The 17,474-nt window shown below is 37.9% G+C and overlaps 2 protein-coding genes across 4 annotated transcripts; one reads left to right on the top strand and one right to left on the bottom strand.

Moving 5' to 3' along the window:
• The first annotated feature begins 108 nt into the window (after positions 1-108).
• LOC116248737 (cystinosin homolog) lies at positions 109-4,421 on the top strand. The gene is made up of 9 exons (XM_031621698.2): positions 109-253; positions 389-521; positions 1,194-1,283; positions 1,376-1,500; positions 2,082-2,124; positions 3,055-3,172; positions 3,267-3,316; positions 4,091-4,175; positions 4,268-4,421. Exons 1-9 carry the CDS (start codon positions 135-137, stop codon positions 4,273-4,275), a joined length of 771 nt encoding a protein of 256 aa, XP_031477558.1. The 5' UTR covers positions 109-134; the 3' UTR covers positions 4,276-4,421.
• A 905-nt stretch (positions 4,422-5,326) lies between these two features.
• On the bottom strand, positions 5,327-14,167 carry LOC116248526 (conserved oligomeric Golgi complex subunit 8). 3 transcript variants are annotated; one of them, XM_031621374.2, is made up of 13 exons: positions 13,830-14,167; positions 13,584-13,736; positions 12,009-12,157; positions 11,281-11,358; positions 11,102-11,195; positions 10,860-10,934; positions 9,011-9,307; positions 8,174-8,241; positions 8,034-8,088; positions 7,673-7,811; positions 6,397-6,581; positions 6,020-6,315; positions 5,327-5,460 (listed from the first exon to the last, which is right to left on the bottom strand). In XM_031621374.2, the coding sequence occupies exons 1-12, from the start codon at positions 13,965-13,967 to the stop codon at positions 6,025-6,027; spliced, it is 1,722 nt and encodes a 573-aa protein (XP_031477234.1). In that variant the 5' UTR covers positions 13,968-14,167; the 3' UTR covers positions 5,327-5,460; positions 6,020-6,024. The 3 variants fall into 3 exon arrangements, with proteins under 3 accessions (XP_031477234.1, XP_031477235.1, XP_031477233.1); XM_031621375.2 differs by lacking the exon at positions 5,327-5,460 and adding an exon at positions 5,829-5,845; XM_031621373.2 differs by lacking the exon at positions 5,327-5,460 and having other exon boundaries at positions 5,904-6,315; positions 13,830-14,166.
• Positions 14,168-17,474: the final 3,307 nt, after the last annotated feature.

The following is a 17,474-nucleotide window of genomic DNA, read 5'->3' as shown; positions in this document are numbered from 1 at the left end:
CAAGATTCAGGCCAGATTCAGACGGCACTTGGAACCGACCCTTGCGCCGTTCGATTCAAAAGGGCCTCTCTCATGGATTCCCGGCAACACCTTCTATTGCAGAAGAGAGAGAGAGAGAGAGAGAGAGAGAGAGAATGTCTTCTTGGCACTCATTGGGGCTGGAGGTAACGTACCAAGTTCTTGGATGGGTTGCCTTCTGCTCTTGGTCCCTCAGTTTCTATCCTCAGGCCATCCTTAACTACCACAGGAAGAGGTTAGTCTAGCGCTTCTTTCCTTCTTCATTTCTCTTGAATCTCTTCTTAATTGTTATGTGCTCGTTTTCTTACTTTATGTCCTTTGTTTTGTTTGTTTTCTCTGTCGTGCTTCTGTAACGTGTACGATTGCTCAGTGTGGTTGGGCTGAATTTCGATTTCTTGGTGCTTAATTTGACGAAGCATATGGCTTACCTCATCTACAATGCCTCCCTGTACTTCAGCCCTGCCGTTCAACGTCAGTATCACCAGAAATATGGGGACAATGAAGTACTCTCTCTCTCTCTCTCTCATATTAATACATGAAATTCCTGAGTGACAGTATATATGTTAGCTTTCTGTTTGTATAATTACTTGAAATCCCTCCTGCCCATTAATGGGTACAACCAGTTTTAATTTCTTCCTGCAGCAATAAGTTTTTTTTGTGTTTTCAAGACAATGGCATTCTATCAGGTTGGTGACAACTACCAGCGGCCTCAACCATAGAACCTTTATCATCCTCTTTAGATGCACACATATAAAACTATTGCCTTCCCCTTCTTTTAATATATAATATAAACTTAGTTTCACGTCAACCAGAAACCAAACCCCAATTGGAGTTATTGAATACCGTTTGCCTCTCCTTTTCGAACAGTACGAATCATGGTTTGTCGAGTAAATGACAGAAAAGAGAAAAACTAAGTATTCCAGTTCCTTGGAGGTGCAAGAAGTTTAGACTAGTTTATTGCCACTATTATATATGTGACTTCAGAGTTCTGATCCCACAAGGGCCCCTGATTGAAGCTTCGGTTGATTTGAGAATTTTTTATTTGTTTGTTCAAGATTGTGGAGTTAGTTGTACTACTTCGAATTTCAACTAAAGTTGCAAGTTTGTAGTGAACATTTGTTTTAGCAGCATTAGTCTTTGTATAAACTAATGTTTCTGTATTCCATAACTTGTAGATGATTCCAGTGGCTTTGAACGATGTAGCGTTTTCAACACACGCGGTTCTGCTGACAGGATTCACAGTTTTGCAAGTTTTAATCTATGAAGTAATTGGATTATCTGATGTAACCTTCTTTTTTTGCTGACCTTTTTCCTGAAATCAACATATTCATGTATTTTCTTTTGCTTAATTGTCCAGCGAGGTGGTCAAAGAGTTTCAAAAGTCTGTGTGGCGATCACCATCGTCGTATGGGCCAGTGCTGCTGGTTGCTTTTTTTCAGCTTTGCGAAGTCATTCTTGGCTGTGGCTTATCTCTGTATTCAAGTAAGTAGAATATTAAAACATTTATACAACTTAGTAAAAGAATGAAATTGATTGTTGAGTTTTGGTCTAGTGGAATATATTTGGTTAGAACTTAAATATTAACTAGTTAATATTTGATGCAATTGATTCCAGTTGTACAATACATGATAGTAGTTGATATATTGCGTCAGATATACTAGTTCAAGTTTGGTGTAATTTAAGCTTGAGAAAATGTATAATTTACTAATCTAAATGCTGACTGTCAATTACATCTGTACTGTGTACTTTGACTTCTAAATACTGGTGCCATTTATATATTTTTTTTTTGTCTGACATTAGCATTGCTTATAGTATGAACTTCAACATCTATCCTTATTTTATTATAAACATAATACACAATGATTAAATAGATGTAGTAGTCAAATATGGAAAAAATGAATTTTAAGCTTTGAAAAAAGTTAATGATGAGACTGAAGGTCCAATAAAAAGAAAATTACAAAAGACATCTTATCATAAATGCAGCATGTTTATGTTAACATTTTCAAATATACAAGTGTGCTATGCAGCATGAAATTAAAACATCTATTCTTATTTTGATGCAGCTCAATACAGGTTGCCATGACAGCCATCAAATACATTCCTCAGGTTCATATTTTTTGGGTTTTAGATAAATTGTCTTTTGTTCATACTATTGGTTGGTGTCATGTAGTGACTAGATGGATACTCGGAGTACTTTTTTTCTGCTCTTTATCAGTTAGGCTCCTTTCTTTACGTACTCTGTGTGTGTTATATATATATATATATATATATATATATATATATATATATATATATATATATATATATATATATATATATATATGCAGCCTGGTATTCTCAAGTTCTTTTAGATTACAATTTACAACAAAAAATGGCTCGAAATGTCCAAAAAAATGGAAATATAAAATCATCATCTTTTGATGACTAGATTGGATTTTTTTTTAATTGTGTAAAATCCGAACTGCATGCTGGATTTTTATCTTTTAATTATTATATTTATAGTCACAAAAAAATCCATTTACATGGTTGGATCCTCGAAAAATAATGTTAAAATGATGGAAAGCTTATCTCTTATATGGTAAAACTAAGATAAAAGAAGAGTTATATGTTTCTAATCACCATAATTATTCACAAGAAAATTTTAGATGACTTAAAACTCAGTTGGTTGACTGGTATTGAATTTTGTATTATTGTAAAACAAATTTTACAATAAACAGAGTTCTTAACTCTTTCGTTATTCTGTTGCTTAATCAATTTTCATATTTCTAATGTTGTCAAAAGAATTTAGAATCTTAAAAATAAAAAAGCATCTCGGCTTTATTATTGGATGATTATCTCAAAAGAGTAGCAAAACGGCAGTATTTTTGTATGTCTTTTATCTAGACTCATAATTATGCAAACATTTGTTCTGTCATCCATTTTATCTCTACACCTTTGTATTTTCTTTCGTTAGGTTTTTATGTGAAGCAAGTTTCATGAACTTGTAGAAAAAATTCGCATTTTACTTTTGTTTATCAACTTTTTAATATGACGCAGGCCTTCATGAACTTTATGCGAAAGAGTACCGTTGGTTGGAGTATTGGAAATATTCTGCTTGACTTATTTGGTGCCGTTACTAACTTTGCACAAATGGGCATCCAATCTTTGGACCAGCGTTAGTTAATCTTTTCCTTCAAACTCATGTTCATTTTATTTTTAATCATGCAAAGTCGAATATCTTTGTAACAATTGTTTTCATGCCCATGTAGATTCCTTAGTGAATTTCTATGGCAACATAGGGAAGACATTGCTTTCTTTGGTACGTATATTGAATCGAGTAGCTTCTGTTTTCCTCTTTAGGCTATCTAAACTGAGCTTGCTCTATTTATTTGATTCTTTACTGCTCTTCTGATTGTTTACCGTTTTTTTCTTCTTCCCTTCTTACATTGTAAAAAAATAGCATGTCAATTAATTACTTACGTATGCAATAAAATCCAAGATATAAGACAGTACATGTCCAAGATCTTGTCTTATGAAGTAGATGTTAAAAACATTGTTTAGTACATTTATATATCTCTTAATAATAAACTATTGTGAAACTTAATGTATAGAAATGTTAGATAAAAATGACATTTAGAAAGAATTTTTTGTACAATAGGAAAAAACATAACATTTAACAAGCTTATTTTGTACACTAGGAAAAGAAACTGTAAAAAAAGAGTACAATTTGTACATAACCAGCATGTCTAGTCAGTTTTTGAAATGAGAGAAGATTTATTCCAAATTCATGTGAGAGATCATGTTTTAGGAAATAATGAAAAAAATGTAAACAAAATAAGTATTTAACAGTAAATAAATAAAACATAAAATTAGATCAACATGTGGCTTAGGTAAGTAGCTCTTCAAAAATTTTCCTTGAAAGGTGCTTTTTAAATTGGTTCTTTGAAATTACAAATATGTGTGTTACGCAAGGTTTTGTGTTTTGATATACTTAACAATGTTTTGCGAGTTTGCGCTTGACATGGAGGACTGGTTTCCTTGCACTAAAATTATCGTTTATCTGATTCATGCTTAATATGAAACTTCTTTACAGGAAGTAGTTTTCTTCGATCTTTTATTTATTGTTCAGCATTACCTATTATATCCCATCCGGAAGGTCAACAACAGCACGGTCGAAGGTATAAAATGAGTTTTTTTTTAAGTCATCCTAAGGCACTGAGAAATAAGTAGAACGATTTTTAACTTACTAACACCATGGAAACTGGTGCAGATGTATGAAGGAGATACTAAATTTCAGAAAGAAATGCATACACAATGTCAGGTTAGTTTGACATGTATGAAGTTTCCTATATGTGCACTCTCTCTCCCCCTCCCCCTCGCATTAGCTTAGAAAATGTAAAAATTCGGAAGTGTTTATATTTGATATCCCAATCAAATGAAAAAGATTCACGTCTCTGGGATTTGTAGTCATGAGTAGGCCGTTGCATATTGTATTTCTCGTATCTTTATAAGCTCACCAAGAATACAGGTTTCTCGCTTATTGCTGGAGGTATTTGAAATATTAAAAAAGTTGAAGAATTTGTATCATTCGACAATAGTGGATCCTTTAACATATTAATCTTCACCTTGAAAATGGAAAAAGATAATTTAAAGAAAAATCAAGTATGTAATTTATACTATGGGTATAAAGAAGTGTACCTGCTCTATTCTTAACTCAAAAATGTGCTCTCGTCACTGAAACACCAAAAGACCAAACACTTGCTGTTCCATCCATGGAACACTACCAAGACTGCCAAGGTGGGTTTCTGTTTCTTGTTTTCCATGATCCCTGGGGCATGTATAAAAACCCGGGCAACTTGATTTCAGTTCAACCCAATATGGCGACTCGTCCCATTTGTAAAGCTTTACTTGGTAGACATAGAAACCTTTCTGCAAGTCCAATGAATGCCAAATGAGTTAATACATTGCAAGAGGAAATAGCCGTTCCATTGTAAGGATATGGCATTGTACCAAGACTAATTAGTATTCAGGATCAAGCAGATGGAATCGAAAAGAGATCAGAATATACATTTGAATCGCACTAGATCACAGTGGGTCTAACAACAGACGATGTGCCAGAGCAGGAAGTGGAATCCGTGTAATATTGAAGTTGGATGCCTTATGCAATTCTGCCTTTAACTCGTTAATGAACCGAGGCACCGCGGAACATACTTATGTGACGTGTTCATGGTGGCACAAGAGAACTATTGATATTTTAACATTATTTTTCAGTTATTCTATATGTACTTCTCCCAAAAAATGTTAAAAGCTATAAAACTATTTCTGTTTATTAAACATTTAAAAACATCCATGTCCATGTGTCCTACTTAGAACAATGAAAAGAAAAAGTGCATGCAAGGAAATGTGCATGCGTCCACGCTGACGTACTCGAGCGCTGTAATGAATTCATACGTTCAATTCTATCTGCATATGATGAAATTAGACCGATTATTAGTCCAGGCTCGTATAACACCAAACAATAGTAACAATAATATCACAGCAATAAACTTGGGCTGGATAAGACAAGAAAAAAGAGCACTTAAAAAAGTGGCAGATTTTGGCTGGTCTAGCAAGTAGCGTTGAAATCCAGTGTGCCATGTACTGAACCCTGAGATCTTCAAACATGAATAGACAGAGACACAGTAGAAGCAAGCATCGTAACTCCTCATCTCGAGATGCTTTCTAACTCCTCTTCTGCCATCCCATTAGTATAATGCATACATGTAAGATAATCGGTACTATGCAGAAGCTGATGCATAAAATAATTAAGCTCCGAGTATTGTTGCCCAGAAAAATAGCAGTAGCGATGCTGCAAAAAGGTTCGTAAAAGAAACGCATAACTTGGAAGGAAGCATCTCAACACCATATTTAATTAAAAGGAATGGAATATAAAGAATTAAAAGGTAGCCCTCTTCCAGTTCTTAAGGTACATAATATGGACAACACAGAAAATACGTAAATCTCATCTACGTTAGAGCAAAACCTTTGCTAGATATCTTTTTCTACACTAGCTTTTACTTCATCTGCACTCTCAGCTTCTCTTTTCTCAGTATCTTGCGTCTCACCATTATCCTGAACCGATGGTTCTCCATTCTCTGCAATACTATTCCTCCGATCAATTTGAGCAAGACCATCAGGAGCTTTTTGACTTCCTTTTACAACAGGCAAAGATGACACAAGGAGCCGACGAACTCCATCAAACGAATTCTTCAGTTCAATCAGACCAGCACCACCAACATAACATCGTCCAAAGCATGTAATACAGTAGGGGCAAGCAACCTGTACAGCTTAGCAAAATTAGTTAAAATTTCAGAAAATACATCTATAAAATAAAAACAGTAAGTCTTCAGGATCCTTTACCTCAAGGAATGCACGGCAAAGTGAATGGAAAAGTACCGACTCATTATCCCGAAGCATTCGAGTTGCATTATATCTCATCAGAGAATCAGCAACAGCCTGCAGACCATTTTGCAGTTCTTGCGCAAGAGCATGCTTTAGACTGACAGGAGCACATGGTCGCAGTTCATTCAGTGCCATCGACATACCTGTGCAAAGAATGTTAAGGAACGAGCAACACACAAGAGATTTGCTGGTAAGAGAAAGCCTAAGAAGAAACAATGATAAGATTATGTAGTCCACATTTCAATCAGGTTAGGCTGAAACGATTAGAAACCACACACTGGAAACAAACTAACATGGATGGCTGATATGATATCAGACCTGAAATGACTAAGAACAGTACAGCTGAAACAAATTTATCTATGCTATTTCCGTGAGAGAAGCTTTGTCTAGAATGATAATCTGGATAATCTTTAAAACAACCTCATCTTCATAAGTCATTAGCAATTGATTCGCACATCCGAAAATTCAATTTTTATAATGTCATGAAAATGATAAAAAACTATAATGGAGTAATAGCTGCTACATGTGGTGGCCAGACCAATAGAAGAAAGTGTCCATCACCAGCATCCATGTTTTTTTTTCTTTCTTTGCGAGTATATATATATATATATGTGTGTGTACGTATGTGTGTGTGTGCATATGCATGAGTGACAGCTGGTCCAGTTGCCCCTAAATGCCGCATAGTTATTCATAAGGGTCTAACACACGTATATATAAGTTAACAAGATCTCTATAAGCTTTAGTATATCTCATTTTCATGATATCAAAATATGGACCACTTTCATTTTGTTCATCTTCTCAATCTTTATTTTGTCATTTTATTCTCTATCATTTTTGTACTTTGGGTAATGAAAATTCCCATATATTTTCAGCCAAAGAAAAGTTGAACTTCCTTGAAATATCCTGGGGCCCTTTTCACTACATTCTGGCTCCATTCAAAGTAAATTTCAAAATACACTCATATTAAGGGAGGAGATGCAGACCAAGATGGGTCTGCTTTTCAATGGTAGCCAGAGGAATGGTAATCCCAGACAGAAGAATGAAGTTCCCATCTAGCATACTACTCAAATTTTGGTTATATGAAATCAGCACATATTACCTATATATTGCATAACTTATATAGCAAGTCACTTTGCTGTCAAGAAAAGCATAGCAACCAACACTAAGCAATTATATTGGAATCCACAGAATTTACAGGGTGGTGAAGAACAGGAGTTGAATTTAATAAGCTCACCATTAACAAAAACAGCAAGAGGAGGATGTTCCATCAATGATGATGGAGGCGTAACATCATCCTGCATGTCATCAGTCCCTTTTCCAGTTGTAACACCCAATGGTGGTATTGGCACCCAGCGGTGTGAATCCAAGACAAGCTGAAAGTCATAAGCAAATTAACTCTCTAGCATATGGACAAGTTCAACCATAAACGGCAGACAGAGGATATGCAACCTAATTCCCACTTTGGTCTTGTGCAAGTCTATCTTAAAAAAATTTGGAACCTTACCGATAAAGGCATCTATACAAATACATAACAGCCTTTTCTTTTTCAAATTAAATATCCTACAGATGAATTTTCCCTCGGTTATCAAAAGTACCTGAAAATTTTCAACTGCTGTGGTGATATTCTTAGAGAAGAGTTTCTGCGCTGCACTGGATAATGATACAATAAGACAAATGACTAGAGGCAACATAAATGTGAACATATACACGTATAGTTGGAAGGTTGTGTGTTTACTCTTCAAAAAGTGGTGGAAGTAATCCTCGGAAATCCAATCCAACAAATCCCAAACTCATGCCAGAATACTGCCATGAAAAATTGGAAAAAAAATATACATCAGTAACCAATAACTTCCTATAGCAAAAATTTACAGATGTGGCTAGGTTCAGGAAAATATCTTCCAATATAGCCCTTATGATGCAGAATGCCTCAATCATCCAAGGAAAAGAAGAAAATCTAGCAAAGTTCTAACATAATACAAGAATACAACATAAACATAATAACAATTCATAAGATATATACACAACAAAAAACTCAAAAAAGAACATGATAAACAAATTCATAGAAAGAACTGTATAAAATTCATCATCCACATGAAGCGCCTGTGGTCATGCATTTTAGGTTAGTCACTGGCTTAGTAGTCAAAAGCGTGCCTAGGCACCCACCTTCTGGACTAGGCTCACCACCTCGAAACCTATGGTCAAAAAAGGGGAAAAAAAAACCATTTTATTCTTCTTCTCTTCTACCTTTACCTTTTCTCCTGCTTTTTTCCATTTTCCTGGTTTGTCTTCTTATTATCCTCCTCCTTCTTCTTCCTCCTCATCTTTTTTTTTTCCTATCATATACCATCCTAGGCACCACCTAGGTCTTTCTAGAGGGCCACTTCCTAGTGCTTTTGACTACTAAGATCACTGGGCTCACCCAGTAAATGCTGTAGGCTGGCAGTCAGTGACCCAGCAAATGGCCCAGAAACGTTGAAAAATTAAGCGAAACTAAAAGGCAGATTACATGTAAGTGTGCTTACAGTCAAAAGGAAAAAAGATAAGAAAAGGAAATAAGAATGAGGTGTCTTACCATGCAGAGGTCAAGGATACTAGAAAGCAATGCACCCTCAGTAATCATTGGCAACATGGTCTTCAGAGTGTTGAGATGAGAAGATATTTGGTGCATAGCCCAACTGAAAAGAAGACCACCATCATACTTTTCTTCATTACCAGACGTATCATCCACAAAGATTGCGCGATATTGATTAACGACATCAAACAAATGCATCCGATGACAGTTCACCATTCCTCTCAAATATTCATAAACATTCCTCTGGTCAAGATCATCAATGATGCTTGCAAGCCATGACTCTCTGCATCTTAAGAACTGTTTTTCAGTACAAAAAAACAACATTATTAAATGAAGCAAACTTTTGGATATAAAGAACAGATCCAGGCAACAGAATAAGCAACGTGGGCAAGAAAAATATTAGTTCCTATATACCCCTAGGGTCTGTTTGAGATCCAGGAGAAATGATGCCTCCGACTGGTTGGTATCATGTATACAACAAACCCATGAGAATAGGGATGGATTCGGCAGTCATAGGAAAAGAGTCAAGGTTTGATGTTGCCAAATCCCCTGCCACTTCCATGCTCCCAAAATTGGCATCAATTTAACATAGTCTGGCTCTTCTCTTGCGACAGAGGGCAATAGAAAAACAGAAAAGAGCACCAGAGCAGTTCCACCAGTAATCAACTTTGCAAAGAGTTAGAATCATCAATACCTTAGGAATTCAACATTAATCAAGTTGAAAGTGGAAGGAAAAAAGACAAAATATCCCACAAAGAATGCATCATGGGAAAATAGCGGTAATGTTTTCCTTTGAAAATAAACATTAAACATAAAAAATGAATATAAATTACTGAGCTCAAAGCTTGTGTCTTTTTACTCTTCCTAAGGAATCTGAAATATCTTTCTTGGGATAAATATATCAGAAAATGAAGGGTTCACTGACATGGGAACCAAACTAAAGTACTTAATCCTACTGAGGGTGCAGATGAAATCTTAAGGGTCCATTTGAACTGTCCTGCAGACGGTTTGTTCTTTGTGCTGCTGTCAGTGATAAGAAGCACGCTAATGATTGTCATTCTACTCCATTTGGATCTATGTTTGTCCATTTGAACTGTCCTGCAGAGTGCAGACGGCTTGTTGTTACTTCTTTGTGCTGTTGCCAGTCATAAGAAGCGCAGTAATGATTGTCATTCTACTTCATTTGGATCTATTTTTGTGCTAACACACCAGCCCAGGAGAAAAAAAATTAGCAAATAACAATAAGCATGTTTTGGGAATATAAGCGGAATTTACTTTTAGAGCATGATAGTGTCTAAGTTTAGGTACAAGTATTGGAGAAAAGTAGCTAAGTTATACACAGCTTGAATTCATAAACAAATTTGATCTTATTTTGTTTGGGGATCAATTGGGTTTGAAGAATTGCTTGAAGTGGATGTCCTTAGGGAACTAAAATTTGGTACAACAAACAGGCTTACTATAAGCAGCTGTGGATTTTTATTTTCATATCAAAAGCTGTCCCATTAACTGAGTGGGTGCTCATCAGGGATAATATCAATGTGATTAACATACAACAAACTAATCAAACCCTGAGGTCAAGTTTCACATGGAATTCTCAAGAACTTCATTATCCTTGGGACCTTGATAGTTGAAGCATAGACGCCAATTAGGATGGAATTGAAAAAAGCGTCCAATTGCTAGAAATGTCAACCTCTCACATCTCAAATCCTTAATTTGGAATTTCCTTGACAAACACTGCCTCCTATACAGAGCTTATGCAGAAGACACAATTCTTTTGTCATTAAATGTGCATATTCATAATTCTTTTGTCATTTAATGTGCACAAACATGCTACTATTATTAAGCATACCTGTAAACGCATTTCACTCTCTGTAAATACGCCTATGCGCTTCAAATATGAGATAACTCTAAGGCATTCTGGCAGCTGCAAGATAATTATTCCAGCAAAACATTACAATGTGTAGCAAAATGCAATCATGCAAGATACATCTTTAGAAGAAGTGAACATCACCTAGAATTGCTTTTTTGAACTAGGGAGAAGGAAAATGTAACTTGTGAGCTAAATTAATCATGTAAGACTTCAAAACATGCCTGTATATTAGATCGCAGCCTCTGGAGAAGCTGAGCGAGCAAAGACTGGGTTGTATGCTTAACTTCAGCAGCTAATGATTGAATGACTGGAGACCTATAGAACGGAAAACATTGCATGAGGTATATATTTCTGTTAAGCAAACATCGCCAGTAAGTTTTTTCCAAAATGAAACACTCACTCTGAATGTGCCTTAGCTAGCCTGCACACAAATGCTTCTAAATCCAGGGCCTCATCATAGTTCCCGTTCCGTATACAACTGTCTCATCAAAAGCGCCTTCAAATTTAGGCATAATGTATGAGAAATTGCACTCTAAGCAATGAGGTGCCATACGGTGAAATAGTGCCACATAATGATATATTGGACACTTTTCACATCAAGTGCATTGAGATGGAAGGAACAACGTCCATACTTTATAACATGTACTTTGCAATTCAGATCAATAAATTCAAATTGAACTGAGACACAACCATACAAAGTTCCACACAACTACAAGACATGAGACCTAGGAACAACTTCCAACTAAATACTTGATACATCTGTCTCTCGTCCCATCATCTTGAAAATGCATGACTAAATGGATTTAATGATATGATATGCAGAACCACCATTGACCCCATAAATAAACATGTATAGATGGATGGCTCAATATGCATACTTCTAAAATGTATGTGTGCAGAATATATGTTTGCTCTGTGTATGTGTGTGTGCCTTCTTGTTTGCATGCATGCTTGCATGCACACTTCTAAGTTTAAGCTTGAAAAAACCAAAAAAAGACATTTTGAGACATTGAAAATGACATAAAAGGCAAGAACCTATCTGGAGATCATGGGCCAATCTAACTCTTTTAACACATGCAAACCATATCAAAGGAGCATGTGCAGTAGATAAAAAAGCTCAAGACGTACGTGTCCATAAGCTGAGGAATTTCAAGTAGATCAAGCAATGTACTATGGTTAGCAAGTAATGTCCGATTTAGCTTCCTCTTCTCCAAAATTTGCTGAGCAGAGTCAATAAACTCCGTGCAACCAGCAGTGAGCTTTGGAATCTCTTCAATCTGTTCAAAATAAGAAGTTGAATTCCATAATAAGCAATAGTGATGTCAAATCCTCATCATTCAAGAAAAAGAACGAACAATCACAAGTACAAGAAAATCAACTTAGGAAGCCTACAATGGACTTATAAAGTCTAGAATGAAATAACCATCCTTTTTATAGTAATTATGAGAAAATGAAAAAAAAAATCATGGGACACAGCATCATTCTTGGAGATTCCAGCAGTAATTATGAGAAAATGAATTAGTATGATCTAATATACAATTCAACTTCTTGACTAGGCAAGAAGCCATGCTAAGATATAATTTTTTACAGAATCAAGTGACACCACAGAATAATCAGGGCCTAATATTTTAAACAGAGAAATAAAACTTTTTCAAGGAAGGTAATTTGGAGTAGATTTTATTATGATGCTACAGAAAATCATGATAGCTGTTAGCCAAAAATGTGAGCAGTTGAAACTTGAATGTTAAAGCTACAGCAAATAACTATCTGAATGTTGGTAATTGTAAAACCAACTTGGATATCTACATAGTCATCTAAAGAAATGGAAAAAGTGAGAAAGATTAGTTTAAACTGTCAGCACGGATTTAATTTATCGCGCTTTTTTCGTTTTAAAACGGCAATTTAATTTATCACGTTTTTTTCGTGTTTTTGAAAAAAAAACGTGTTTTTTGTGTTATACCAATCAAATGTCTCCATGGGCTTGTTGCAGTTTTTAAAACAAGTTATTATCCTTATTGAAACTGTTGTATCCTAACAGACCATTCTCTCTACCACTACGCTAATAGGTAGCTTTTACTTTTTAATCTCAACTTACCATCCAAGCATCGAATTGCAATTGTTGAAAACCACAATAATAGTGGTTTCAGGCCAAAAATACTGAACATGCACTAACCCTAGACCCAAGCAGACATCTTATATGTAATAGGGAACTCGTACTATCATAATAGTTCATATGCAGTTCACTGCTGTAAGCAACTCAAGTCAGTCCACAGTTTCCTTTAATTTGGGACATACGGACTTATCACATCGAATATCTTCACCTGAAGTTTCAATATATTCACGCTTGTAAGCTTGGTACCAGCCAACACATTGGAATTGAAGCAAGGGGAACCCAGTTCAGCAAGATGGCCGCCACCAAGCTAGTCGTTAACACTACCTTCTTCTATGTATAATTCACAAAGAAAACCCTCCAACATAGAAGGATCAGATCCAAAAATCCAACTCATGAAAATGTCCTATATGGAACACATCCACTTCAGGACATAGATTGTTTATTCTTTTTTAAGATAGGTAGCTTAAATCGAACCAAGGACATATAACTAGACAACCAGGAACAAACTATACGAGCAAAGAAGTTTTTAAGTTGGGATAATTAACGAATCAAGCAATTCCTAGCAACTTAAAGATATCGGATCAGCCTACCAATAATTCGAGATGCTTATCGACCAGGAACACTTCTTCGTGGACCGACTTCAGCGCGTCGGCTGCAGAAATGAACGCCCTGTAATTATTGACGGCGACCTCCTGCATCTGTCGTCGGATCCGCTCCGCGTCAACGCGCAGAAGCTCCGGTTCCTAAAAGTGGGGCAACGGAAAGAGCGATTTCAAATCAGACGACCGTCGGCGAAAATCGAACCCGCAAATTTCTACGCAGTTTCCCTGGAATACCTTGTGGAGGCGATCAAGCGTGAATGACAGGAGCTCGGAGACGTACGGCTGCTGAGCAGCAGCGGCGAGGGGGAGGAGGGCGCCGTCATACGCCACCGTGGGCGTCCCACCGTCCGATTGCGAGTCTAGCGACGGCATTGCTTCCGGAAGAGCACCAGAATTTCAGCGGATTCAAGGGAATTTACAGTGTTTTAGGGCAAGTTCCAATTTTGAATCGGTGGGAGAAGTGATCGCTGGTCGGGATTTCCCTCCGCGGGGAAACCAATCTGACTGCGAGGTTCTTTTCATGGGAGCAGAGGAGACGATCGGATCCCCAACTCTTTTGACGAGTCGTTCTAAACGGGTCAGATCGCGCTCTGAGGACGTGTTTCAGAGATTTGGATTTCCGATACGAAGATAATGAGTGAGCGTCCGATCACAAAAGCAGTTTATCTACAAGACTGCAACTAAAAACTAAGCGAAGAAAGTTAAGCCTCTCTTTCGTCACCTTCTTTTCTTATTCTGATTTCAAGTATAGACATTTGTATGTAGTGTGAAGATAATATCCAACTTCATAAATACGGCAAGATAACTTTTGCATGAAGTGCTTAAAGATATCAATAAATCCGTATTCTTATTTGTATGTGATGTATTAATGATTCTATATGCGAAAGTCAATTTATTGTAATCTACCGGTTGGATATTATATGGTTAAAAATTAAGAATTTATCTTCTACCAGTTGGATATTATATGGTTAAAAATTAAGAATTTATCTTCAAAAGATAATGATATTGTTAAAAGGTCTTCCCAAGTCCTTAGTTGTGTTGTCTCAGTGTCAGGTAGGGTACATCCTTTAATATGAATACCATGATTCACTTTTTATGATACAAAGAAGTAATATGCACAAAAAGACATGCCTTCTACACGTCGATCTATCTGACTGACGAACTATGCTACGCCTTTTGAGACAATAAGCTATAACGACATACTAACTAATTTCTGTTATTTGAAGATATTTTAGTTTTTTTGCAGAGCGCGCTTGCTCAACTTAAGTGACAGTCTAACGTTAAGTTATCAAAAGTTATTTTCGATCAACGATTAAAAATTATTTGTTCCGAACAATATCAAAATGTTAAATATGTGTTTCATGATTAACATTAAATATTTAATCGTGTTTTGAACAAATTTCATAAACGCAAGAAGGAAAAGGGGCTGAATCGGTCTATACGTGTCGGTGCAGCTTGATCAGTTTTATAATAACAAATATTTAAAAGCTCTTTATCGCTAGGGCACAATGCCTTTGGCTAGCTAGGGTCTCGTCGCCAACTAGGGCTCCGCTCGGGTGCCATCGCTGTTGGCCAGCGACCCCTCCCTGCCGGCCGGAGGGTGGGGTAGCGCGTGAGAGAGGCAGCTCCTTCTTGCTCGTGACAAGCTTGGGGCGTGAGGGCTCATGGAGTGCGAGACAGAAGGAGAGGCCGAGGAAGCAGAGAAACGCCCAAATCGGGAGGCGTGTGCAGATCAGACGGGCTCGTGTGGAGGGTATCCCAACAAGAATTGTGGGGGACGAGAGGAGGCTATCCCAACAGGAATGGATTGTGAGACAGAGGAGACGGAGGCAGGACTGAACCTGAAAATGGGCGCAGGCAATGGGGTGCGCGAGGAAAGTAGATGGAAGGGCTCTTGGGTGAAGGTGGTGGGAGAAGCCATGCCTTGGTGAAATGGAGGAAGCGCAAGTCAGCTTCGAGGGGGAAAACCCTGTTGTCAGATTCAATGCGGAGGCAATCAAGCGTTTGGAAGTGCCCTTCAAATTTGTTGCTATTGCTGGTCTTTTTGGGGGTGGTGGGAGACTGGGAACGAATTACAGTTATGTTTTTTCATCCTTGAGAAAACAGTGGGGGAAGGTTAAGAACCCACGTTTCTCCATAGTGGGATATGGAAGGTTTCTAATTAGAGTTGATACAGAAGCAAAGTTGACAGAAGTAATTCAGAGAAGGACATGGAGAGTGGGCGGGCGTACTCTAATCGCTAGCCGATGGCAGCCTGGTCAAGAGCTGAAGATTAATGCGGTGGAAACGGTTATGCTATGGGTTCAGTTACCCCAGATACCGATTCACCTATGGAATGAATAAGGGCATAGCGAGGGCCATACGAGGAGAATATGTGGAGGAAGATAGTTGCTCAGGCAAATGGGAGAAGGTTGGTTTTGCAAGGGTGAAGCTTGAAGTGCCCATCAACTTCTTGCCAGTGCCGTGCGTCTCCCTGGATCTAGGGGACGGTCGACGGATCGCTCAGGAGGTGGTGTATGAGTCAAGGATTTCCTTTTGCGACTTGTCTGGTGCCCTCACGCATACAAGGTCAACATGTAAGAAACTCACAGCGGGAGAGACAATTGCAGCTAGCCCCTGGGCCAGGGTAAAAATGGCCACAAAAACTTGGAAGGGGCACCCCCGAGAGACTGGTCTCTCCTTTGCCAAACAGACCGGTTTAGGTGATGAAACAATGAGGAATGAATCGAGGGAGCGATAGGAGGTCCGCACAACAGCTACTCGACAAAAAAAACAAACCAAGGGAAAAGGAAAGCAAGGCGACAATGGAAGAGGCGCAACTAAGCACTAACCTATGGAGCCGAATCCTCAAGGATCAGGTACTTCTTCCAAAACCTTATCTCCTAACCCTTTTTATGTTTTGGCAAACGATAAGAAGATGGACGACCTTACTTTTCCTCTCGGTTTGACCTTTGAATCCGGAAGTTCAGCGATGGGACTGAACCATAGTGGGGTCGAGACTACAGGAACTAGAACCCTGGCTAAAGTGGTGAGAGGCACCCGCAGTAATGGGTACAGACAGAAGAAACAGAGCCCGCTACTCATTGACACCTCTCCCCCAGTAGACAAGCCTAAGCTAGGGGAAGGAGAAAACAAATGGATCAAGATTGGACGAAAGAGAAGAAAAGAAAGATATGACTTAATTAAAGAGATAGGTCGTGTCTTAGATGAGAAGGGCAAGGAGAAACAGCCAGGGGGAATGGAAGAGGCTATGGATGGTGGGGATGGAGTGAAGTCGGTGATGCGCTGATGAAACTCGCTTGTTGGAACATGAGGGGGGCTACACGGCCGACGGCTCAACATGACCTTGTTAATCTTTGTAAGTCTGAAAGGCCTTGGATCTGCTTTCTACTTGATGCGCAAGTTAAGAAGGTGGTTATTAGGAGTGTTTCCAGTCGCTTAAACATGGAAGGGGTGCAGAGGAATGAAGATGGGAAGGAGGGGCATGCTCGTATTTTTGGCCTTTGAAACCAGGTGCATGCTCACAACCATGGTTGGGTTAAAAATCAATGGTGGTTGGCCGATTACTTCTCTTTTGCTAATGTGACGCAGATTTTCCGGATAGTAGCTGTTTACATGCCAAACAACCCCATACTTCGTCATAATAGCTTTGTTGAGTTGACATTTTTTCTTAATGCTCAAGACATTCCTACTTTGATCTATGGGGACTTTAATGCTATGCGCAATAGCCTCAACAAAACGGGTAAGCCCCCGAATGCTCAAGCTTATACTGATTTTAACAGATTTGTACTATCTTCCAATCTTAAGGAGCTATGTGACAACCAAAATAATTACACCAGGTCCAATAGACGCCAAGGTAAGGATAAAATCTTTTGCAAA

The sequence above is a fragment of the Nymphaea colorata genome, chromosome 2 (genome assembly GCF_008831285.2).
Source record: "Nymphaea colorata isolate Beijing-Zhang1983 chromosome 2, ASM883128v2, whole genome shotgun sequence".
NCBI classification, from domain to species: Eukaryota; Viridiplantae; Streptophyta; class Magnoliopsida; order Nymphaeales; family Nymphaeaceae; genus Nymphaea; species Nymphaea colorata.
This window is presented reverse-complemented; position numbering and strand designations above follow the sequence as displayed.